Source organism: Vigna angularis, chromosome 4 (assembly GCF_016808095.1).
Source record: "Vigna angularis cultivar LongXiaoDou No.4 chromosome 4, ASM1680809v1, whole genome shotgun sequence".
NCBI lineage: Eukaryota > Viridiplantae > Streptophyta > Magnoliopsida > Fabales > Fabaceae > Vigna > Vigna angularis.
The window spans coordinates 27,467,808-27,493,489 of NC_068973.1; the positions used below are offsets into that span (position 1 = coordinate 27,467,808).

A 25,682-nucleotide genomic window follows, 5' to 3' on the forward strand; every position below is an offset into this window, starting at 1 on the left:
ATGAGTTTAGAAAAGGGGTGTATATATAGTTGTGGAAGGGTTTGTGTAGAAGAAAATGTGACAAGAGTACAAGAGTGGTTTTAATTTCATGTGAGTTGTTTAGCATAGGCAGGCATAAATGTGTGGTCAGTTACTGCATGATGGTTCTCTATTTTGATACATTTGAATGTGATTTTTTTGTTTGATAGTTATGATGTTGGATGAAGATGTATTTTGTTGGGACTTGGGAATTATAGTGTATCACATGTCATTTGCTCTAAATGCTTGTACCTTATAAACAATCAACTCTTCGTTTTAAAATCAAACCTATATATATATGGAATATTGCCTCAAACAAACAAATTAAAATTTGGTGTTCAGGACTCTCAAATTTATCAGGTCTAATAACAAATTTATAATACAAATAAACTACATCATAAAGTAACTGCGTATTTTTTATGTTTCTTGGTTAAATTTCCTCTATTTTAAAAATAAAAATAACTTATTCAGTACATAAATCTGAGAAATGTATTAGATCAGAATTTAATTATATTGCACAAAAAGAGGCAAACTATTTCAGTTTTTTTTTTTTTACTTTATATTATTAGTTAACCGATTATTTTACTTTATATATTAATAATGTTATGTAAAAAAAATACATTAATCATGTTCGATAATGTAACATCCTTAAAATTTCAATAAACAAATATATTTACACTTTAACTTGTTAGATAACCTTGACATACACATGTATGTTTCAAAATTATGATAAAGTAAAACATATTAATAGTATAGATTTTTTTAAAAGATAACGGATTGTTTATTCCAAAATCTATAAATACTTCTAATAGAATTAATACCGTCTCCAAGATTCTAATATAGTTTTAGAGTTATTAACCGCATTTGTATTTAACACTCACATATTTAATATACGATCATTATAGAGGAGAAATCCAACACAACAAACCAACAAAACACCGATGAATTAATACATTTATAAGAAGGGTAAAAAAAAGGAATAAAACATATTATAAATGTGTCTTAAAAAGATTTAAATTTCATATGTTAATATGAAGACCAAAAAATTTTGTACAATTAAAATTTTTTACAACTAAACTTTGTATGAAATTAAATTTTTGTACAATTAAAAATTTGTATGATTAAATTTGGTGTGAAATTTATTTTGTTAGAGACTTACACAGTCTTCTGAAACTAAATCATAACATAGTTAACTCAAATAACTTCCTAAGAATGATCCTTTTTCATATTATATCGTCTACCATGTGGAGATCTTTTGAATCACACCACCTAAGTATCCAATTTTAAGTGAGCGAGATACTAGTTTAGTCAAGAAAGTCTCATCCAAAGTCCACTTCAATACACTTGAACACCCTAAGCAGTAGTATTTTTCTATGAAAATAGCTAGTGGACTCAATCGCACATTATAACTTTAAGCAAAGCTTTAACTTAGTCATTTAATATAAGTTTAGGTCCAAAATGTCTCCTAGTGCAAGGTAGCTACCACCTCGTGCCTTTACCTCTACAAGTATGGCACCCAACGACACACAAGCTACCCAATGATATTCACTAAAAAAGTTTTTAAAATTTCATATCTTAAGGCTATCACTTTGTTACAAGATATCAAATTCACTCAAATATATCTATCTACCTTACATGCACACAATTCCATATAAAGTTTCACAAAATCTATTTCAAGCATTTCAACCCACATTTTTAACATTACGCATTTCTTCTCATTATCACAAACTCTTTCTCAACCTCGAATAACAATGTATTTTCACTAAAATGTTGTCATAGATTCATAACATTCATAAAATAACTCACAATCACCGACACTTTACAAAATTTACAATCCCATCACTTTATCCTTCCATACCCACATTCAAACACACTTCAAAACTCAAAAACCCCAAATGTATTTTCAAAACAAAGAATAAACACTTCATGAAGAAAATGAACAATGTATTCAAATCAATGTTAAAAGAAAAAAATTCTAAATGGTTAGTTCTCCTTACCTCAAAAGAAGGAGTCACCAATGTTATTTTTGGGCACACTACACTACTCGAGTTTGTACTATATACAACAAAACCTTAATGAAAATTAGACTGGGATTGCATGACTAACAAGGGATGAGGATTCATATAGAACATAGAAAAAATTCCATACAAACCCATAAATTTTGTATGCTTCATAACAAATCCTAACAAAAATTGCACTATGTGTGTGTGTGAATTGTTGGATCTATCGAGGAGGAAGTTCCTATGTGGGTTACACAAACACCAATAACATCTGAGCCAACTATATAAGAGATCGACACCACTCTTTACCCAAAACCTTAAGGCAATGGGTTAATGGATCTTTCATCTTTATATACTGCTCTACTTTCTCATTTCTATCCAATGTGGAACTTGGACTCACACTTGGATTCCCAACATCTCCCCCTCAAGGGTGAGTCCCTTTCACATAGGTATACTCCCCCTCCAGCGGAAGCATTCCCAACTAACCACAACCACAAGTAGCCCTTTCCAACCGCCGTATCTTAACGAAACTTTCTTACCTGAATACCCTTTGCCAGGAAGACTTTTGGTATAGGGATCATTATACTCGTCCGAGCCGGTCATCAAGACAAACCATCGACTCTGGTACCACTGATGTGAAAATCTCACAATACACGCACTTTGATATTTTCCTGGAGTCTTACTATTCATTAATAATTAAAAGGCTTTAAATAGCCATAACACTTATAATATTACGGGGAATAAAAATAAATATCAACTATCTTAAAAATAAAATTTGTTTAATCTATCATAAAATAATATTGTACCTAGATAAACCGAAAATCATAACTACGTATCCCTATTTTATCTCTATCAAATCAAACTAAATATTACTATACCCAAAAACTAATAAAATAAGATTTAAACAAAATTATTAATAAAACCCTAAAATTTAAGTTTATCCCAACAAACTCCCCCATAAACTTAAATTCTTCCTTTCTTCATTCGACTTTCCATGTGCATCATCCCACACCGGGTTTGCTTCTTTCAATCAAATTTGAGTTCTTCTTTTTCCTTATTGCCCTCCTGTCTTTTACCTTAGTTGACCTCTTTAATGCTTTGACTGACTTTGTTATGTACGACTTCTCAATAACCTTAACCAACTCGTTTCTGACCTTAGGCGATTTGTCAACCATCTCTGCCGACTTCTTCATCGGGTTCTTCTCAACATCTTCATCTTCCTCTTCGTCTGGTTCAAGAACACTAGATACTTCCTCTTCCTTTTCAAGAGTCGTCTTCTTCAGCTTCATCTAGAAGTCACCCTATCTGCTGAATCTCTTCATTTTTTTGTGAGTTCTTTCTCCAGGTTTTCCTTCTCCACAATTGTTGCATCCTTTACTAAGATCACTTCATCCATTGTTGGGATTGGGCTCTCCATGTCCATTTCATTCGAGCTCTTTGCCATCAACAAGATTCCACACTCTTCTTCAACATCTTCAGTAACGAGATTCGTCTCCCCCTTTGTCTCAGACTTGCAATACTTTGCAATATGGCCTACCTTATCACAATTGTAGCACTTACTTGATCTACACTCATTTGCATAGGGGCCATACTTGCCACACTTAAAACACTTAACTCCTGACCGATCACCTCGGCCTTTTCCTTGTCCTCGGTCACGCCAATTCTGCTGACCGGTTTGCTCTTCACTATCATTCTCAAAATTACCTCGGCCATGTCCAGCTCGTCCTCGTCCTCCTCGCCATCTACCGCTAGGACCTCGACTCTGAGTAATCCGAGATTTATTCAAGTCAAACTGTACCTGTAGTGCTTGATCGTCGGGTTCCCTCTTTTTCTTTTTCTTCCTCAATTTTTGGGCTTTTAATGATCCAGCTAACTCCTCCACAGTGAGAGTTGACAAATCCTTTGTCTGTTCAATAGTGACCACGATACTTTCAAAATCATCCGTCAGATTTCTCAAGATATTTTCTGCAACTCGGTTAGGAGGAACCTCTTCTCCATTCATTCCGAGTTGGTTGGCCATCTTCTGCACTCGTGTTATAAACTCGACAACTCCCTCATTTTCATCTATCTCCATATGTTCAAACTCTCTTATGAGAGCTTGTACTCGGACCTGCATCATGCGAGTATCTCCTTTGTATGCCACCTTCAGAATTTCCCAGGCTTCTTTTGCTAACTTTGTATTAGCTATTTTCTCGAATACAGATTCAACCACTGCATTATACAGAAAGTACAAAGTCGATCTGTCTTTCACTCGTGTCTTTTTCAATACAGCAATTTGGTTCACTGTTTGATGCTCATCATCCGCGAGTTCATTGTACCCGTCCTCCACTATGTTCCATACATCTTGGGATCCAAGAAGAACCTTCATCTGCAAAGACCAATTGTCGTAATTGGTATTTTCTGAAAATTGTGGCACACTCATCCCATTGACTACCTTTGTCATCTCTCTCACAAAAAAAAAATCAAGCACTCACTTTTTCTCTCACGGTGTTTGACTCTCTCCTCTCTCTCTTAATTTCTCTCTCTCGGTACTCAAAGCATGAAGCTCTGATACCACTGATGGGTCTATCGAGGAGGAGGTTCCCTGTGGGTTACACAAACACCAATAGCATCGAGCCAACTATATAAGGGATCGACACCACTCTTTACCCAAAACCTTAAGGCAATGGGTCTTTCATCTTTATATACTGCTCTACTTTCTCATTTCTATCCAATGTGTGAATAAGGGTTCTTCCTCTTTGTTTGATTGATGAACCGAGATCAGAGGATTGATACTTGCATGTGATCAGTTGCATGTGAGTCTTGTTTCACATGTACATATCTTTCTAGTCATTTATATGAGTCTCTATTGAATAACCATAATGATATATCCTGATCGTTCTTGTGATATTTCTATGTGAAGATAGAACATCCTACAAGTTGGAAGAGGTTTCCTTGTTAAGGGTCCTGTGAGCTTGAAGGGGTTTAGGTTTCTTTTAAGCAAGTTTGTTCGTCTCTCAGATATGGAAAACTAATTACACTATTTTAAATTTTGTATACTTTTAAATATATAATTGTATGATTATATGGTAAATTGACTGAATGATTGAAGTGTGTGCTGAATATGACTTCTTGAGTTGTGATTTGGCTCGTAAATTTCATGTTTATGTTGTATGATAAACTTTGATGACTTTGACAATGTTGGTTGAAATGTTTTGTTTGTAAATCTATTGGTTTAGATTTGATTTTGTATGTTGAGACTTATAATATGAGGAATTGGCCAAGTGGTACAAGTTTTCATATTTAAAATTGTTTTGAACTAATTCACTGAGAAAAGAGTATCCATTTGATCAATTAAACAGATATAAGTTCTCTTCAATAGTACAAAATATAAGTCTGATATACGGTATAGAGTTGAGCGACATCAATGTGACATTGAGTGTCTTATTTTATGAGTAGGATAGCGTTGTGTGGTACCAAGATGATGTTGAGCGCCTTGTTTTATGAATTGTTTGCCATTGAGCGGTGTCAGGGTGTTGCTAAGCATCATCCTTGTATTGCAGGTTTGGAACATTTTAAACTCAGGGCGAGCACCATAAAGTGTCGTTGAGCGTAACTTTTTGTGAGAGGAATGAAGTTGAACGCCATGACTAGAACTAAGCGTCATGGCCGGCATTGAGTGTCACCTTTTGTGAGAGAAAATAAAAATACAGAATTAAATTGAGACAAAATAAAAATACATGGACCAAATTGAGACTAATGCAATGACAAGTTACCTAACAATAATACCTGGTACTATTGGTGCCACATCACACTGTTATTGTCGTATGACACAATGTTAGCTTGACATGTGATAATTTTTTATTTCATATAAAAAATTCAAAAAAAAGTTAAAAACAAAAATTAAAATAATTAAAAATATATTTAAAAAATTCAAAAAAACCACGAACTGACACATGATACATTTTTAACGGTGTTAGTATGGAATTAACGACAAGAACCTAATTACTTCACTTTTTTGTGATGATCATCTTATTGATGTGAACATGTGAAAGTGGGTATTGAAGCATATATGGTGGAAGACATGTTAGGTACAAACAAAGTCTCACATTAGATAAAACAAGAAATGGACATGGGTTTATATACACATAAGATACCTCCATTGGTAAGAGGCCTGTTAGAATGGTACCAAAAACAAATTCGTGAGGGCTTAACCCAAAACGGACAATATCTTACCAGTGAGGAGATCTATGTGTGTGTTGAACCTCCCTACAAATGGTATCAGAGCCGATGGTTCAGGTTTGGTGACTAGGACTCAGACGAGTACATCCTTTCATGGTAAAGGTGAAGCCTAAGCAAGTGGCCAGTGGCAGATAGCCAGAAAAATCATGGGAGGTGGAGAACAATTAATTCTCAGGTGGAGAACAAGAAATGCTCAGTATGTAACCATGAGTAAGAGGCCTTTTGGAGTGGTACCAAAAGCAAATCCGTGAGACTTGACACAAAACGAACAATATCTTATCAGTGTAGAGATCTATGTGTCTCTTGAACCTCCCTACAAGATGCAACGAAGTTTTCTCCTTAATCGTCTAGTAGTTACCGTAATTGTTTTAGAAATATTTTATCATTACTGTTATTTAATTTTGATAACTATATTAATAATATAAATTTTTATATTTGAGACAATGTATTTTCTTTATAAATTTTATAACATTTTATTTTATCATCTTAAAACTGGAAGTTATATATATACATACATATATATATATATATATATATATATATATATATATATATATATATATTTTGTCAACATTTATACACAATTTTACTAACTTTTTAGCATTTTAATGACATTACTTAGAGTAAAAATTTATTAAAAATATAATGTTTGATTGATGCCCAATTTTTCTAATTTTTTTAGTATTTTAAGAGAAAATACTTACAGTAAGAATTTATTATTGTTTTATATAAAATGTATTTTTTTTATTATTAATGATAAATAATAAATTGGTTTTGTTTATTGCTATTTTTTAAATATTTTTATACCATGTAATTTATTTTAACCGTTATACTTGCAATATTTTATTATTTTAACCGTAGGGTTCAATACACGGATATATTGATAGAAGGTACTTTTTTATTACACTGTTTTCTTAGCCATAATTCTTATTAATATAAAGAAAGCATAATATTTACATAAAAGTGTCTTATTTATTTTATTTTAACTTTGACATTTTAAAGTTTTATTGAGATGAATAAAATACACAATATATATATATATATGTATATATATATAGATATATATATTTATATACTTGAAAAAAAACCTTAAACCTAAAAAAATTATTAATTAACACGTAATCAAGATAAACAAAAAACTATAAAAGTTAAATTAATTAAAAACTAAAACTATAAATATACATAATTTTGTCGACCAAATATAAAATTAAACTATTTATATAAAAATATCATATCAATATATTTATTTTTTCAGTTTAAATGTACATTTACTTTATTATATAATTTTATTTAACATGCATAATTTAGCAATTTAATTTAACTTCTTTCAATAAGTAACTATAATTTTATAGTTTTAATTAGAAACTAAAATACTTATTTTTATGTAAATAGTGTATTATAGCCTAATGTAAAAATAATAAAAGTTAGACTTACCTAGATAATGTATTAATAATAATATTCACAATATTTTAAAAAAATGACTTCCGTCTGTATAACAGAGAATTTCTTTTTTAGAATTATGTTATTTTAAAAACAAAATCTGCAACGTATCTTCTAATATATTCAATAAAAGGATTGAGCCATTAAATACCTATAAATAATATTTTAGAAGTGGTAGTAATTTAAAATTACCGAGATTCGATTAACTTAATATTAATTCTTTTAATATAAATAATTTTGTTATAAACGAATTTCATGATTTTAAAATACACTAATTTTCTCTAGGAGTTCTGTTTGAATATCAGAGACTAATAGTCACAACGGCGAGATCTTTAAGTATAATCGATTAGTCCCTCCAAAAGAGTAAGTTAGTTTTTATTATTTTCTTTGGTACGTCTCGTTTTCTTTGCTTGCAAGCCATAGTGTTTGCATGTATTATATAAGTCTTCTATAAGATTATCTATTGATTAGAGGTTTTAACGATATACCCTAGTCATGTTTCTGTGAGTTGTAGGTGCATATAGAGTTCCTTGAACTGGTGAAGTCATCTTAGCTCTAGAGCAATTGGATCCTCTGTAAGGTAAGGGAAGCTAAATACCTTATTTTTAAATTTGTAGTAACTTGATAGTTTGAATTGGTATGTGAAATTGTATGTAACCATTATTGAATTTATGTTGAATTCTTTCATAATGTATTGTATGACATGACAATTGATGGTTTGGTATGGTGAATCTTAGGTGTAGATAGTTTGTTGAATTGAAACTAGTTTGGATGAGATGATGAGAAACTAGTTTTGGATTGGTCTTTTGCTCTTGACTTGTGTTTTGGTAATATGATAGCATGATGGTGAGAAATTGGTTTAAAATTGGCTGGTTTTAGGATTCAAATTGGGGGTTTTGATAAGTAAAATTCTAGAGGAGTTGTTTTAGGGAGAAATTAGATGTTTGTGGTTTATTCTTGAGCCATTTAAAACTTATGTAATCATTTAGTTTACAAAAATATGGTTTATGGTGTGTTTAATATGCTGTCATATATATACATACGTAAAGAGCTTTGAAATTGGTTTAAAAGAGAATCTTGATAGGTGAAATTCTAAAGGGTTTAATGTATGAGTAAGCTTGGTGTTTCTAGCCTGTCCTTAGGTGTTTCAAGACTTGTTTAGCATCTTAGTTTACTAGAATATGATAAGAAAGGGGTAAAATCTGTTATGAGAGTTTTAGAGTGTTGGTTTATTTCATGAACCTAATTCCTGACCAAAAGAGTAAAATGATATTCAATTGTGGTTGTAAATATGTTTTCGAATCAATTCTAATGTCAATGATGCCAATTTGGTCTTTTGGATGGGTTTTAGATCCTACCAAATCCAAAAATCATGTTGTTGTCAAAAATTGATAGGAATAATAAATTATTAACTATAATGATTGAGTATACAAAAATACAGAGACAACCCTTTCAATGCACTCCTCTCACCACTCAAAATCAAGATAGCAACACAAGTGATGAACACACTCAATCTCTTACAAATATCGAGAGCAATCCCAGCTCTTAAGCCTGGTTATCCCCACACAAGTACACAATATAGATTGTTTAAAGAACCTGATCTTGAACACAATCTTCAAAGTGTAGAATTAATCAGAACCAATGTAGTCCAATTGCCTTGAATGAATCCTTGTAGTTTGATCACCAAGAAAGCTTTGATTCCTCCAAGAACGTGTCTTTGAGAACACCTGCACACAAACTCAGAAGATTTGTCAGTATTTGAAAATGTAAACGTTATGGAAAAAGGTCTCAAGTCACACACACACACACACACACACACACACACACACACACACACACACACACACACACACACACACACACACACACACACACACACACACACACACACACACACACACACACACACACACACACACACATATATATATATATATATATATGATTTTCAAATCCTATCTCAATATAATAGATTATGTTATTTATGTAATCTGTTATGCATTCCTTTCTGTATTAACAGATTATCCTATGTATGTAATCGATTATTTAAACACTTAAGCTTGTTATTGCTTCATTTAACAGTTTTAACAGATTAAGCTATTTATGTAGTGGATTAAACTATCATTTTCGTTTTAATCGATTATTAAACTTATGTAATCGATTATGTTAACACTTAACCATATTAGTCATCCATTTTTCATCCTTAACATATTATCTCACTGATATAACAGATTATGGCTTTCTCTCTGTTTTAATCGGTTATGTAACCTGTATAATCAATTATAATAGATCAGTTTGCCCTTGTTAGCTTTCTAAGTGATCTGACTAAATCTAACAAATTATATACTTTATTTAATCGATTATTTATACCAAAAGTGAGATTTTTCATCTGTTTTAAACTTGAATCATTCAACATTAATGGATTCAGTCATCTAGCACACACATGTTAAAGATATAAACATTTGCTATGCCATTTTGTTGTGGTTGAAACCATTATTAATCTTTTAACCATTCATAATAAAAAACAAATATATAAAGATACAAAGCTCCCCCTATCAACAATATAGTTTTAATACATATGAATGTTATAGGGATGGTAAATGTAGATTAAGTATGATGTGAAAAGGATTCCATGGGAAAATTGTTATGTTGTGTTATGTATTAAAGTAAGGGCTCTGGGATTGGGTGATGATTCTGACACTCTCAATAACTCATAATCTCAAGTAGAGATGGGTGATTATGTAGTGAAGAGTAACAGGATGTTCTAGTCTATGCTCACTAGTTTTGGTCATAGATGTTTGACGGATTAACCTTGGTATATGATAGTTTGATGGAGTGGTATTATGATTGGGGTAAGTTGTTTCACCACACACATGACATGTCCTTCATGACTCCGGCATCAATATATGTATCTGGATGGTCAAGGTCTAAGGTTTGATATGATTATTCTTGTATGGCTTGTTTTATATTATAAGTGTGATATTATTATTTTACAAATGTATGAAGGTTAGTTTGGTACTTTAGCTTATCATTTTGTCTTTGTCTGATCTTGTGTGTGTTTGTTTTCTCTTTTACAATGATCACCTTAAATGGTGCGAACTTAAGAGAACATCCTTTGAGTTGATCCAGTGCGGGGTGTGGGCGAAGTAGAGACATAGTTAAGTTTTAGTTTTCAAGGTATAACTTTTTAACTTAGAAATCTCAAGTTTCTCGTTAGTTATCATATTTGTAGTACTTATTTTAATAGTTTTATACTTGTAAAATGAGATGTTACATAATCACTTCTAGCCAAGAAAAAAAATATCTTTAGACATTTTAATTAATGAAAAAATTTAAACAATATTAATATAATGTTTTATAGTTAAATTTGATACATTTTTACTATGCAAATTAAAATAAATAAAAATATAAGATAAAAAAAACTTATACATGTATTTCAATTTTCATATTAAAATAATGTGTATATACATATAATAAATAAATAAATATTCTATTTTATTATATAAATATGTTGCATTATATTTTATATTAAAAATTCAAATAGAAATAAAAATAATTAATAATAACTATTTATTTAATTTTTAACTTAAAAATGGTATTGCATTTCATTATCTATATAAATAAACTAACATCAAATTCGTACTATTTATTTAATTTTTAATTTAAAAATGGTATTGCTTTCCATTATCTAAATAAATAAACTAACATAAAATTTTAGTACTACTGTCCATATCCGTATTTGCATTTTGTAATTGGATGGAATGAGTGGGCTTTAACTTTATAGGCCCCCTCTTTTATTGTTTCCGTTTCAACTTTAGTTGTTTTGTGAATAAGTCTGGACTTATTTTTTTACTTAATTTTGATGTGGTTAGATAGTGTTTATATAAAAAATTCAGCTAGCATGGATAGAAATAACAAATAAATCTAAATTTAACATAAATTTATAACAGTTATTCACAAAGAATAATCTTTTCGTGTATATTTTCAACAAGACTTAATACCATTTTTTTTTATTTTGGTTAATTTTGTTCAACGAGATTTATTTTTTTTAGTGTTTTATGTAGTTCTATTTTTTGTAATTTATATTTAATTTAGAGTGTATACATGAGTAATAACTGAATGATATGTTTTATTTTTTCTGACGTGACTCACCACATCATTTAATTTTCTTCCCAATACTCCTGAAGAATTTGTCACAATCATAATGTAATCAATTGCTACAAAAATCGTGACATTTTGTGGACTAATTAGTGGATGCTCCTACTTTGATATCTGGATGGCCTCCATCACTAACCCTCTACCTGCCACTTAAGTCTCAGTGCTTCAACGTCTGTGTTCTGCCATCTATTATGGGAAATATGGTTGCGATTTGGCTAGCTACCACTTAACAAAAAAGTTGTTGAGTCCTTGGAGGATTAGGGTTTTACTTGCACCTTATAGTTACTGTCGCGGGGTACTTAGCTACCACTTAGCAAAAGGGTCCTAGCATTTTAGGGGAATTAATTTCACACGTATTTCTGTTTTCATCCTTTTGATTTTATTTGTTGGGTTGTGTAGGTGACTATGTTCATGGAAGAGGCGTGATTTGGATCTGATTCTTTTGCAGGTTTTACGTGAACGGAGATGATGGCGCGATTTGAATCTAATTCTTCTACGAGTTTCTCATGAACGAAGATGGTGACGAAGGTGGTACGATCTAGGTCTGAATTTTCAGCAGATTTTGCATAAACGAAGATGGTGAGATGGTGGCATGTCCAAGGATGATGCTGTGGTCGCTGTGTTTTAAAGAGATGGTTGAAGAGACACTCTGATTTGCGGTGGTTGACAATGAAGGAAGCCATGGTGACTGCTTAGGTTTCAAAGTGTGTTGAAGAGATGACATGGTGAGTCATATCAAGAAAAAATGGAAGAGGTCATTCAAACATTACCAACTAGTAGGAATGCAATAAAATCTCATACCTGCAGGTACCCGCGGATAAAATCCGTTACGGGTATTTAATACTTGCAGGTAAGAGGTACCGCGGGTAACGGATACAAATATTTTTATTAAATATTTTTAACAAATTAAAAAAAAATTATGTAAAAATCCTAGTTAATGTGAAATTTGTAAAAAAATAATGAACTGACTGATACTATTGTGTTTTATGATAAATTAGTCATAAATGTGGTTGTAACGATAATTTACTTTATTAAGTGTTATTGAAATGCTAACTTTTATAGTTTGCTCATTCATAATATTTAGGTCAAATGATTTCATTTGTTGTTTAATTTTGTATACAAAATTTAAATGAGTTTCTTTATTTTTATTTGTCTCAATATAGTTTTTGTTTTGAAAATTTTAATGCAATTAAGTTATTTTCGATAGGACTCCACAAATAAAAATGTGTTCTATGTTAGTTTGAAATTTTTTTATTTTTCTAATAAAAAATATTAATTTGAATAAATTCTTTTAAAGATTTATATACAAATTAAATTTTGTTTAAATTTGAAGAAGAACAAAATTGTTTAATTTAAAAAAAAAATAGGACTAAATTAAGACAAAATAAAAATACAAAGATCAAATTGAGACAAAATAAAAATATAGGGACCAAATTGAGATAAATGCAATGACATATCAATGCCACATGACACAATGTCACTTGACACGTGTCAAAAATTTTATTTTAAAAAAAATAAAAAATACAAATAATTAAAAAAAAATATTTAAAAATTCAAAAAAATTATGAGTTGACACGTGGTAGATCTTTAACAGTGTTAGAGCGAAACTAACGACAATGACTTAATTGATTTAATTTTTCAAAAATAGAGATCCAATTGAAACCAGAAAAAAGTGAAAGACCTATTTGAGAAAAGTCACCTAGAGATTACCTTAATGTTTAAACCTATAATCTATATATAGTTATTTATTTAAAATTCTTATCTCGATTCTTTTTTTTTGTATTATTTTAAACATCATCCTTTTATACTTCAAATAAATATATATAAAATAATAAAAATAAAGTTAAAGTAAATATTTTATTTAGTTAATGAATTGGATAAAAAATAATTATTGTTTTTATTCTTATTTTAGTACTTGTTATACTTATTTGGATGATGTATAGATTATTGTTTAAGAAAAAATGACATATGTTAATAATTATGTGATCTTTAAAAGTATCCGAAAGTATGTTAACAGAGAAAAACTAATAGTTTGGTTTCAATGATTTTGGTATAACATGAAATGGAAGTAAAGACCATGATGAGGTCTAAGGAAGTATTTACCTTGTAAGTGAATATTTGGATAATTTATAATAACGTTTTGGTCTAAGATATTCATTGACCGAATTTCAAATTATCTAATACCTTCTTAATATTGTTAATGTTAAGTAGTGAGTATATATCTCTTTTTATGGACCGATAAATGACTCAATGTTGCAAGTTCAACCCTTAAAGTAACATTCACTTGAAACTTATAACTTCTCAAGCACGAAACTTAACCTTCAAGCTTATCTCAAAAACTCCTCATATTCCAAACTTTTCCTTACTAAAAGCCTTAACCTATGAAACTATTACTTTTGATGAACAAGTGGTTGTCTCTTTCAAAGAGGTATACTCATATGCCAAGAGAGTTAATTTGATCAATTCCACTATGAGCAAACCCATCAAATTGTTCTTGGAGAATTGGATGGATTTGAAAGAACTATGTTCATATGACTTCAATGTTCATATCGATATTCATCATTGCTAAAGTACTTCGAGTGGGATACACATGTTCTCCCAGAGCTAGTTCTGCACCAATGTTGAATTACACAATAGTCTAACCTTCAAAGTGATTGGCAAGGAAGTGAAAGTGAATATAACAACCATCGCACTAGCCATTGGTGCAGAAAGATACAACAACTTCTTCTACAAAGGGTGGGATTATCTCTGTGCCCACGAAGGGACTGTAGAACGACTCTTGTACCACATCAACTTCTTTAGACATCTTTTATAGGAAAGGATATCATTTATCGACAAATACGCCCTACTACAAGGTGTTTAAGTGATAGCAAAAGGGACCACATCACTAAGCTTGTTAGATACGCCTTCTACCACTTGGTGACTGATGTGCCTTTCAACCTTCTACACCTCATCTACATCAACTTGATAAGGTCTATCAAGAACCTTCACAAAGATGTCTACTAATGCTACTATTAGTCTTTGATCCAGAGGATGGTTTCAAATCAAGGGATTGTTGAGCACATGTTATCTGTTGATGTTCCTCTACAAGTAAGAAACAATATTGTGTTGTATAGAGCATACAAAGGTTAACACTTTGGCGTCACTAACCTCAAGTTGATGCACCTTTATGTTGATTTCAATAGGCTCTTATCCATTCCTCCTTTTGACGTTGTGAAGATTTTAAAGAAAAGAAAAGACAAACTTGCCCCTCCTCATATGAACGAAATGTTGAAAGAGATGCTAAGGTTGAAGAACTTTAGCTCAACACTGAAGGCCATCAACATAGAGATCATCACGGGTCAATGCTTGAAAAGTCATGAAGGAAAGATACTCGAAGCAAAGGTGATAGCGTCTACTATTGATTTTGTTATGCCTAAGCTTGACGTAACGTCTAAATGCTCAAGCTCCTTGATGTTGAAGAATCAAGCCAAGAAGACCAAGGTGTCTTCTCCTATTGTACGCCTTGAAGAGTCCCAAGACTCTAATGATGGACTCGTTTTTAAGCGCCCTCGATAATCCATTGAAGCTGTTATTGTTGAACCTACTCCCAAGAAATTGAAAATAATCATTAGACACTATTTCCGAACAACGTCTAAGGTCGTATCGTCGAGCTCAACTCATGTTCAAGTTGTTATTCATATTAGCTCTAATGACAACCTAGCTTTGCAAGCTCAACCCTCACTTTCACCCCTATCAAACAACTCCACCTAGACAATCCTTACTACCTCCACAATCGTCACGTACGAGAACACCTTCTCGTCAAACCACATCACCTCGCTAAAACACTCATTTTCAACCTTTACCTTGTGAGGAGTGATTAAACTCGTTGTAATCTTTTCAAAGATTAGTAAAACTTATAAAAGTGTTTAAGAGATAACTAGACATAACTCATATGGAAGTAAACTAGTATAAAAACAAGTCTTCTGTCTTGTTATCTTTTTAAAGATTTTCTAAACGCTTCTAAGAATCTTTAAATGTTCAACACTATCTGCTGACCATCTAATTCCTGCAAATAAGGTCTTAGACTAAATTGTGAAAAAAATTTAAACTCTATTTAACCTGTTTTCTAAATTTTACTTGTTATTTAAAACAAAATTACATTAATATTTTTAGAAAATACTAAATATATAAATATCCATTTACTCTTATGTGAAATTACTAACATGTTAATCTATGTTTTTGTAATATACGATAAAAATTACAAATATATATATATATATATATATATATATATATATATATATATATATATATATATATATATATATATATATATATATATATATATATATATATATATATATATATATATATGAGTTTAATGTCACTTTAGGTCTCTATTTTCGCTCAGAATCTCAAATACGTCCCCTTCTTTTTCGGCGTCTCAATTGGGTCCTTATTTTTGTGAAATTGGATCAAATAAAAGCTTTCCGTCAAATTAATTAAACACCGTTAAGTAGGGTGTTACGTGGCATACTATCGTGACTGAACTGTGTTTTTTTTAATTTTGAATTAAAAAATGAAGGATAAATAGTGTAAAAACGTTTTAAATTAAGGGCAAAGTTGGAAATGAAATAAAATTAAGTGTTGAAAGAGGGTGTTCTCTTTTCCCTGTGTTAACTATTCTTAGTGTATCTCTTCTCCTTCAAGGTCCAATAGACATCACCATACCCAAAATCCTAAAAAAAAAATGTTTCCCTTTTTGTCCATACAATGATTCCTCCAAAACTAGCTTTCCCGAAATTCTCCATGATTCTAATTTCATCTTCCAATCTTCATCCCATTACCATTCTTCTTTTCAAGTAAAACTCTCAAACATCTATACAACAATCATCCATCATCATAACTTTATCTTCTTTCACCAAATTTACAAAAGAAACCCCAAATTCCAGAACACAATACCTTCATCTTCAACTCCCATAAACAAAATTCATTTTCTTTCTTTAATTTTGTTCTCACGCACGCAACCTGAAACACCTCATCCCGCCAATAAGTTTCTACAATTGTCCACTATAACAACCACAATTAATCACTTCCAAACAACAATAATACAAATTAGAAACTAAACTTTAAAGAAGAAAATGAAAGGGATCCTCTCTCGGATTTACAACAAATTAAAGAAAGAGTTCCAGCAAAACTTGGAGAGGCGAAGAAACGTTCCTCTGTTGCACTCTGATCTGAAAGTTTGAAGGAGAAGCGACAGTGGTGGCACGTTCTTGCTCCGATGGTAGCTCGCGTGGGGAAAGAAAGAAGCTGGAATGATGGTGTGTAGTGGCACTTCCAGCGTGGAGGGCGTCACCGGTGATGATTCTGGCCGGCCGGAGAGAGCCACGACGGGACCATGTTATCATGTCGCACTTCTGCCGCACTGGAGCGATTTCGTTTGTGCGTTTCGCCACCAGCATGTCCCCAATGGTCCCAGCGGAAGACAACGATTTCTGGGAACCAATTTTTCTAATGAAAGTTCCTTGTATCTCGTCTCCCACAAACCCTAAACCTCAATTTCTCCGAATTTCATTTTGATTTCGCAATTGCAGAGGAGAATGACTTTCAGCACTTAATTTTATTTCATTTCCAACTTTGCCCTTACTTAAAAACGTGTTTCCACTCTTTACACTTCATTTTTTAATTTAAAAATTAAAAAATATATAGTTCAGTCACGTTTTTAATGTCACGTAATAAAAAATTACATTGTCAGCATGTCACGTAAGACTCTCTTAACAACATTTGGTCAATTTGATATTTGATCCAATTTTACAAAAATAAAAAAGAGAGAACCTATTTGAGATTATAGATGAAAATAGAGACTTAAGGAGACTTTAAACCATACTCAAATTTTATCTTATCTATATTATTATTTTTATTTTGGTGACTTTTCATTTTTATTAAAATTTATTATGGTTCTACAGTAACATGTATAAGTACATACTCAAGAAACAATCTTTCCGCCTCTGGGTTGTTTTATGGTTCTTCTCTGAAACACGCATTTGCGCTCTTATGCTCTTATTGTTTTCGTCGAAATGGCATAAACACGAGACGCAGCCGCCACTGATGGGGTTCCCAAAACGCCCGCAATAAGGGAAGTTAGACCCATTTCCTGCGTTAGCTGAACTTCCGAAAACCCTGACTCTGAATCTCTAAATCAGCAAACTCCGGCCCCTCACATAAATGGATGAACCCCTACATCCCAGCGTCAACATCGACGACGTGATTAACAACACAAGGGTCATCGCCGTCGTTGGCAGCCCTCAGCTGGTCGCAGGAAAAGGGGAGCGAGGGTTCTCCGGCGGCGTGTGGAAAACGTCTTCTTGGAGAGCAAAGTCATGTGAGGCAATTGCGCGAGGGTTTCGAGTCATCTGAGGCAAAGTCCAGGAGTCAAAACAAAAATACAAAAACTGGCGGTCCAACCCATTTTTAAATCCCAAATAAATAAATAAATAAATATAACGCAATGTCTAAATTTCCGTTTGTAATGTTGGTGTTATTTAAAGTTTTAGAAACATTATTCTCGCAAGTTTTAGCATGAAAATAATTAAATTGGGGCAAAACAGTTTAGTTTTTAGAAAATGAGGGTTTCATTTTAAATAATTCTGAAAGTATAGTATTCAGACTTTTGTATTTTTTTTCATAAGTTTTAATTAATAAAGAACAGTTAGAGAATCGTTTTTTAATTACTAATGAAAGTCACGTGCAAGACACGCTATTTAACTTTTAAGCCTATGCTGTCAAGTGGAACTGTAATTTCAAGCTTTCAATCTTATATGTGATGGTTAGTGTGGACTTTGAATTAGGATTTAGTCAGATTAATTACTGCAATGCTAAGTTTCTTACATTCAACACAATATGATGTTCAAAAAATAAGTAAATGATACCCTCACTTATGTATGCATTATTAATATTTTCTTTCTTTATTTAAAGTTTGTCAATAAAAAAATTAGAGAACTTTCTCCCGTCTCCTACATTTTATTTTACGCGTAGTTTTTAAAATACTTTTTCCTTCATTTATTTATACTTTAAATTTCTTATACATGTATTACTTGTTTTAAATAATATTTTTAATCATGAATATCGCTTCCTACATTATGCTTTTTCTCTATTATTTATCTAACTGTTATATTTGATTGTCTATAAAAAATAATAATTTAGTCAAGTAAAATATCGAAAAATGATATAATTTTAACTTTCATTTCTTAATTCATGGGTTGTGGTGTGGACCGACCTAACAAAGAACGATGTAGAAATAGAAATAATTTGAATTATTAGTTACGTTTGAGACCCTAATATACGCCATTACAAGCTAGCAGACCTATAATTTCAGCAATAAACTAGCATGTGTATGCACGGGACTTTCCATTTTTATTTTTTCTAGAGAATTAATATAATTGTCATTATATTTGTCTAAATTAATTTAAGGAATATATATTTAACTATTAAGTTTTATATAATAGAATTAGATATATGTGGATAACTCGTTTTAAAAATTATTTTGATGGTCTCCTATCTTTAAACATGTGAAAGAATGATTAGAAATTAAAAAAAAAAGATAAGGAGCTCTGAAAGGAAGAAGTTCAAACAGACTGTGTAAATTAAAATAATAAAATTTACTTATAAAAAAATATATTTATATTTTAAATTTTAATGTTAAAATAATCGAATTTCATCTAAAACACGCTATTAATTTTAGAATACAATTTTCTAAACTATTATAAATAGACATGTGTCAAAATTTTAAGTGAAGGTGAATTAAACTTTGCAAAAACAAAAAGTCGTTTTCTATTTCTCTTCAATTTATTTATTTTTCTAAATTTTATAAAAATATTTTACATACTTAGACTTTGAATTTTGATCTAAATTTTTTTATGGGAGATTCTCATTATTATTTCATGCTTTCAACAAATTTTCACATTATTTGAAGTTCTTTTAAATATACTCTCACTTTTATCTTAAGTTTAGATACATATGATGTAAAGATTAACAAACAACAAACAAAAATGAAAGTTTATCAAAAATCCAAAATGAATTAACCTTGAAGGTGGATTCAACGTCGAAATAAATCATTGTTGCCGATGAGGGAGAAAAGAGAAAGCACTCATACTCCAAAGAGTACCTATGCACAAAATCAATCGGTCAAAAAACAAAATAAAATTATAACTAAAGTAATTAAGCAATGTGCATTTGTTTAAAATGAAAGAAAAATTACCTGTGTTGGTCACTAAAAGCTTCTTCATATAAGGGTTTGTGTAGAGAAAACAAACTCAAAAATGCAAAAAAAAGTCACGAATGAAGAAAAGAGCAACAACACAGAAAATGGAGAGAAAAACATAGAAAAAACAAATAAGAAATGTGCAAGATGCTTTGTTATTTTGCGAAATTTAACTCTAGAAACACATATTATCTTAATTATTTTATTAATCAAAACAATAAGGGTTCTATAGCCTTAATTTTACTAAGAACTGTTGCATAAAGCCTCTCGAAAAGAAATATATTTTCAGTGACAATTTTAAAATTTGTTTCAAACTTTATGCCTCAGTTCACAGTAAAATCAAAGCAAAAATAGTCTATGACACTGGTTTTCAAAACAACTAAGGTCATAGAGCTGTCGGGCTTCCAATTGAAAAGTCAACCTGCAACATCAGGACCTTATGACAATGGCTCTGCATAGAACCGAAGCCATAGACCTTGTACAAAGCCTTTTTAGTTTCACAAGATCCTATGATAGGAATTTTGTAAATAATTGATGCCAAAGCTTCAGTTTGAAAAGGTATGGTTATTTGGCATCTTTTAGGCTTCAATTTTTGTTTAACTAAGGCCAAAAACAATGACTTCGATTTTTTAAGAATCAAGACCTATATGTTTGTAGAAATTGCAAAATTATCACCGTTCTTTTTTATGGTTTGATTTTGTTGAAACTAAAGTATAATAGACACGTTAGGAACTCTTTTTTTTTTTCACTAGTGTCACCTCCTAACAATGTTAATACTCATTTATAAAAAAGATTACATGATTTTAATTTAAACAAAACTCACGACAGGTAGTATTTTTTAAACTGCATATAACACAAATTTAACCATATTAAATTCATTTAACACTGAAACTTTATTACACCAAAAACAAATATTAAGATCAAAATAAATGAAAGCATACCAAAATGGTAATTAAAAAAAAATAATCAAAATGTTCAATTTTCAAAAACACAATAGTAACTAATTTTTCCATCTGCTTAAATAAAAATCGTTCTAATAAAATTTATAACCAACCCATACTATTAATTTATAAAGCTAATGATGCTTCATATTACTTTATAATGAATGAAACACTAGAGTAAAAGATAATTGAAAGCAAGTGCTTGGTTTCAACGTCAGTAGGTAATTAATAAAAAGTAATCAACAAAACATTAATAATTGGTCGCAAGCTACTTAAGAAGATCTCTATTTTATTTAAATAAACTCTTTATTAAATAATAGTTTATTCCTAACGCATATCTAAATTTTATATAGGTATCAACAAAGTATTCAGCCTATTAAAAGTGTATTTAGACTTTGGATGTATGTTTGACACGCCTTAACTTCAGTCTAACATTTACCTTTATACTTGTCATTGTGTTCAAAGTGTGACTTCAATTTTTGGACCAAACTTTCATTAAAGAAGCTATTGGAATAACTTTTTACATCAATACTCATGTTATTTGTTCAGTGCGTATATCTTTCTTTAGTTTATGTTATATGAATCATTAAATCATTTAAGGATTCATATATGCACTGTATTTGAATTTCATGTTATCGTAGTTATTCATTAGTACGTTGCATTATACTATATGGTACAAATTTATGCTATTTATAATGGTAATTTATTTTTCATTTAATAAAAACAATTCGAAGGAAACAAACTCAATGCTTAACTTTAGTACATAACATTATTATGATACGGTGGAAAAATAGTGACCAAGGACAAGTCTTTCTCATAATTCACAATTTCAAAATCAAAAACCCAAATAAATTAGACGTAAAATTTACTTTAATATAACGTGATAATTACTTTCGCTTTGCTATGATGACTGCCATAGATATTATTTATACAATTTTACAGAGTTAATATTAATTTTCATTTCTAATCTCGAAGACAGATGGCTGTATAATAACATGATAATTCAGTAATTATTTGTGATATATAAATACAAGTTTAGCATCAAAATTATATTTACAAACTTTTTGACGATATGCTACGTACGGTGGGAGATAGGAGTGCGAGGGTAAAATATTTTGTTTATTTATACACTAAATGGCCTTGTTTTTGTGAGAAGGAATTTGTGAAATAACTAGATTTGACAGAAGTAAAAATCTAGAAGATCAAACAGTGTCGAATTTGGAAGCACATTTTTTCTGCGTTTGTTGCTTGCGTTTCCATGGGACCACTTGCTTAAAGCTTTCATAAATGCTTGCCTGCAGTTGTAAAATTATAATTAGATGATGAGATATCAACCTAACCCACCCATTGCAACAGAGGACGATTAAATACACAGACGGTGCAGCTAAAAATAAAAATAAAATATCTAACCAACCAACATGGACGAACCAATTATGCAAGAATTTATGTTCATAAGTCTCAGGATAATGTTCAACATTTCAACCAAGAGAAAATACTGTTCCTTCAAAATCACCTTTCATCATTGACTTGTATGATTTGCAAGATCTACAAAAGTATTATGATGGGGATGTTTTCAAAATGTTTTTTGTTTTTTCCAAAAGCCAACAAGAATTTCTCAATCGCAACTACTAGGAATATCTGAAAGTAGAAATAAATATATTGATACAGGTTTTTATATAATATTTTGACCCAACGTATATATTATTATTTTTATTAAATTTAGAGTATCTCAATATAATAAAAAATAAATAATAAATCAATAGAAAAATAATATATGTATTGTATCAAATGTTCAGAAAAAGATCTGAATCAGAATATATTTTTCCATAAATTTATTATCTGTGTACTGTAACAATTACACTTATTTGAGGTGTTTTTTAGTGGCGCAGGCAACGACACTGACGCTTTTTCTTCGGCCAGGTATAGTGAAAGTCCAGCCCAAATGTTGTTATCGTTTGACTGTTTTAATTTCTCGACTCAGAAAAAGTAACCAAATCTTTCCATTCTTGCGTAGTTGTAGGGTAAGGTACACTTATCTTAAGAAAATCAAAGACGGAAAGTACTCTCAAAAATCGAAATCACTAACTTTTTTCTTACAGTGAAAATAAAAGACAATAAGCTTTTATAATTTCGGTGGCCTTATTTTAAGCCACCTATATAATATGATTAAAGCAAACATCAATATTTATATAGTCTTAGTCAAACAGCACTTTTCTCCATCAAAAATCATAATGCATACCTAATACCTTAGCTGGCTCTGCTTTATGCATGCATGATTTGGATAACATGATCCTTTAGGCGACTAAAAAAAGTGATAAGTTGTTTAAACGTACACAACTATTCATATTTATATTTATATATATTAAAGAAATTTGACACAATAATCCATGATTGAAAATATATAAAACAACATATACTGAATAAACGAAGAAAACTACAGTAAATAATTTCCGGCAAGGGTAAAACGAAGCGATTGTCGATTTCAGAGTATGACTTACCCATAACTGTGACCTCTGCTTGGAGAGAGTCCAGAAGGTTCCTCTTCTGGGAACCCTTGTGATCTTCACGTTAGACATTGTAGTAGAAGAACAGTGAGGTGAAAAGTCAAAACTGCCCTCGCCGTCGTCGGTGGTAATCTTCTTGTAGCCGCCCCACCTCGAGGACCCAAAGTTGGAATTCCAGTAACCCCTGGGAGTCCTATAGGAGGTGGTGAAGGACACGGCGCGGCCCACGTAAGGCCCATCCAAGACGGTTGTAGGGGAAGGCCCGTCGACGTTGGTGTCCAACAAAAACAACAACCTCGGAGGCAGCTCCAGTGTTTTTTTAACACTGTTGTCGGGCTCCGAGTCGGTGTGGGAATACCTGGGCTTCCCCGGTGCTTCCTCCCACTTGAAAGGAACCGAAATCATGTTCTGCGGCGGCGACAGCGGAGGAGGAGTGTCCGCCGCCATGTTTGGCCGTGAGATCAAGAGAGGAAGCTTTGTCGGCGTGTAGGTTGGTTCGTGAACAAGATCACACTTGTTCTCGGAGTCTGACTCCATCATTGGTTGCTGTTACTGATTCTCTCTCTCTTTCCAAGAGTGAGAGTGTGGAGGTAGCTAAGTAGCGTGGTGGTAGGGGCAGCTTGTGATGAGATAGTGAAGTGGGTCTGTGTGGTTTTATAGAGATGGAAACTTGTCATTGAGTTAATTGGTAGAGAGAGAGAGAGAGAGAGAGAGAGAGAGAAAAGGAGTTTATGTTCATTGTGGTTGTTATGGAGAAGTATAAGGAGTGTAATATGGTCCTTTGAAAAGTCATGGAGATGACATAAATTACGTGTGTTTGGTTTGCGACCTAGTTGTGGACTTTTTGGTAGTAAAGATGAGAAGTATAGAAAAAGGAAAAGAACAAGTCACACTCTATTCTACCCCAATTGTAGGGTAACCGCAGGTACCACTTGATGCAAATCTTCACTCTCTCCTTCATAATTCACCATACTCACATCACTACATCATTTTCACCATTTCCATATACAATTCACCTTAATAACTTTCACTTTAAAAAAAAAAATTAAAATTGTAATTAAATATTAAAAATAATATTTACTTTCAACACTCAAAATACTACATCTATGATTTTTTTTTATAAAGTCAAAATACTACATTTATTCACATGTTTTATCCTTTTGGATAGGTTAATCCATAAACGTGAGTGACAACTTCCTTGATACATATTTTATTATTGACTAAAATTTGTCAAAGGTTTAAAATTAAAATAGAAAAAGTAATTAAGAAGCAAAATCCATATAAATTATATTTTTAATAATATTCATGAATAATAAAAAATAATATTTGTGGGTGTATAATTAGTGTATCTCCATTTCTTTATTTAAATGTGTTTTGTCCTTGTGTTGAAATAGTAAACATGAAAGTGAATTATGAAGACTGTAAGATACATTATCATGAGGTTTGGTTAGGCACATCTTCCTAAAGATGAGTTAGCTAGATACGTATATTGAGGAGTTTTATTTTCTTTTAATATCTGTTTCGTACACCTCAATAATATTATATGATTTAGATCTTTCCGCAATTTATTACAAGTTGCGCTTAAAAGGAACAATAATTCTAATGAAAAACATACTACATTAAATTAATAAATTAAGTATCAATATATTTATTTTTAGCATGCACTGAGAATCTAAACAGAAGTTGCACTTTTATATATTTTTTGAGTTAGAAGGAAGAGACGTGGACAAATTCTATTTGATACATTTTACAAACAAGAGTTTTATTCTTAATGTGCATAAAGACTGAATGCCATTATTATGAGAGAAGCTTGTCAAAACGAAATGGCCACTGGCAGAGTCAAAGAAAAGAACATGCCTTTATGATGAAGTAGAAATGAAAAAAAAAAAAAAGAAAACATTTATGAAAGAAAGAAAAAGAATAAATTAAAATTTATGCTAATTATTCATTTGATCTGGGGGCTGTAAAGGAGTTTTTATTTTTTTATTGTTGATCCCAGAATCTTTTGAGGTAATTTTCTAAATACTTTACATTCTCCATGAATAAGATTTGGGATATGAAGACAATGAATGTGTTTTTTCTTTTAAAATGGGATAAAATTAATTTTAAATTATTAAGCATAATGCAATGCACACGATTCTATACATCTAAAATT

The 25,682-nt window shown here is 31.1% G+C and overlaps 1 protein-coding gene across 1 annotated transcript; it reads right to left on the reverse strand.

The window, feature by feature from the left end:
* Nucleotides 1-22,007: 22,007 nt before the first annotated feature.
* LOC108331177 (uncharacterized protein At4g00950) lies at nucleotides 22,008-24,243 on the reverse strand. The gene is made up of 2 exons (XM_017565818.2): nucleotides 23,522-24,243; nucleotides 22,008-22,318 (listed from the first exon to the last, which is right to left on the reverse strand). Exons 1-2 carry the CDS (start codon nucleotides 24,065-24,067, stop codon nucleotides 22,226-22,228), a joined length of 639 nt encoding a protein of 212 aa, XP_017421307.1. The 5' UTR covers nucleotides 24,068-24,243; the 3' UTR covers nucleotides 22,008-22,225.
* Nucleotides 24,244-25,682: the final 1,439 nt, after the last annotated feature.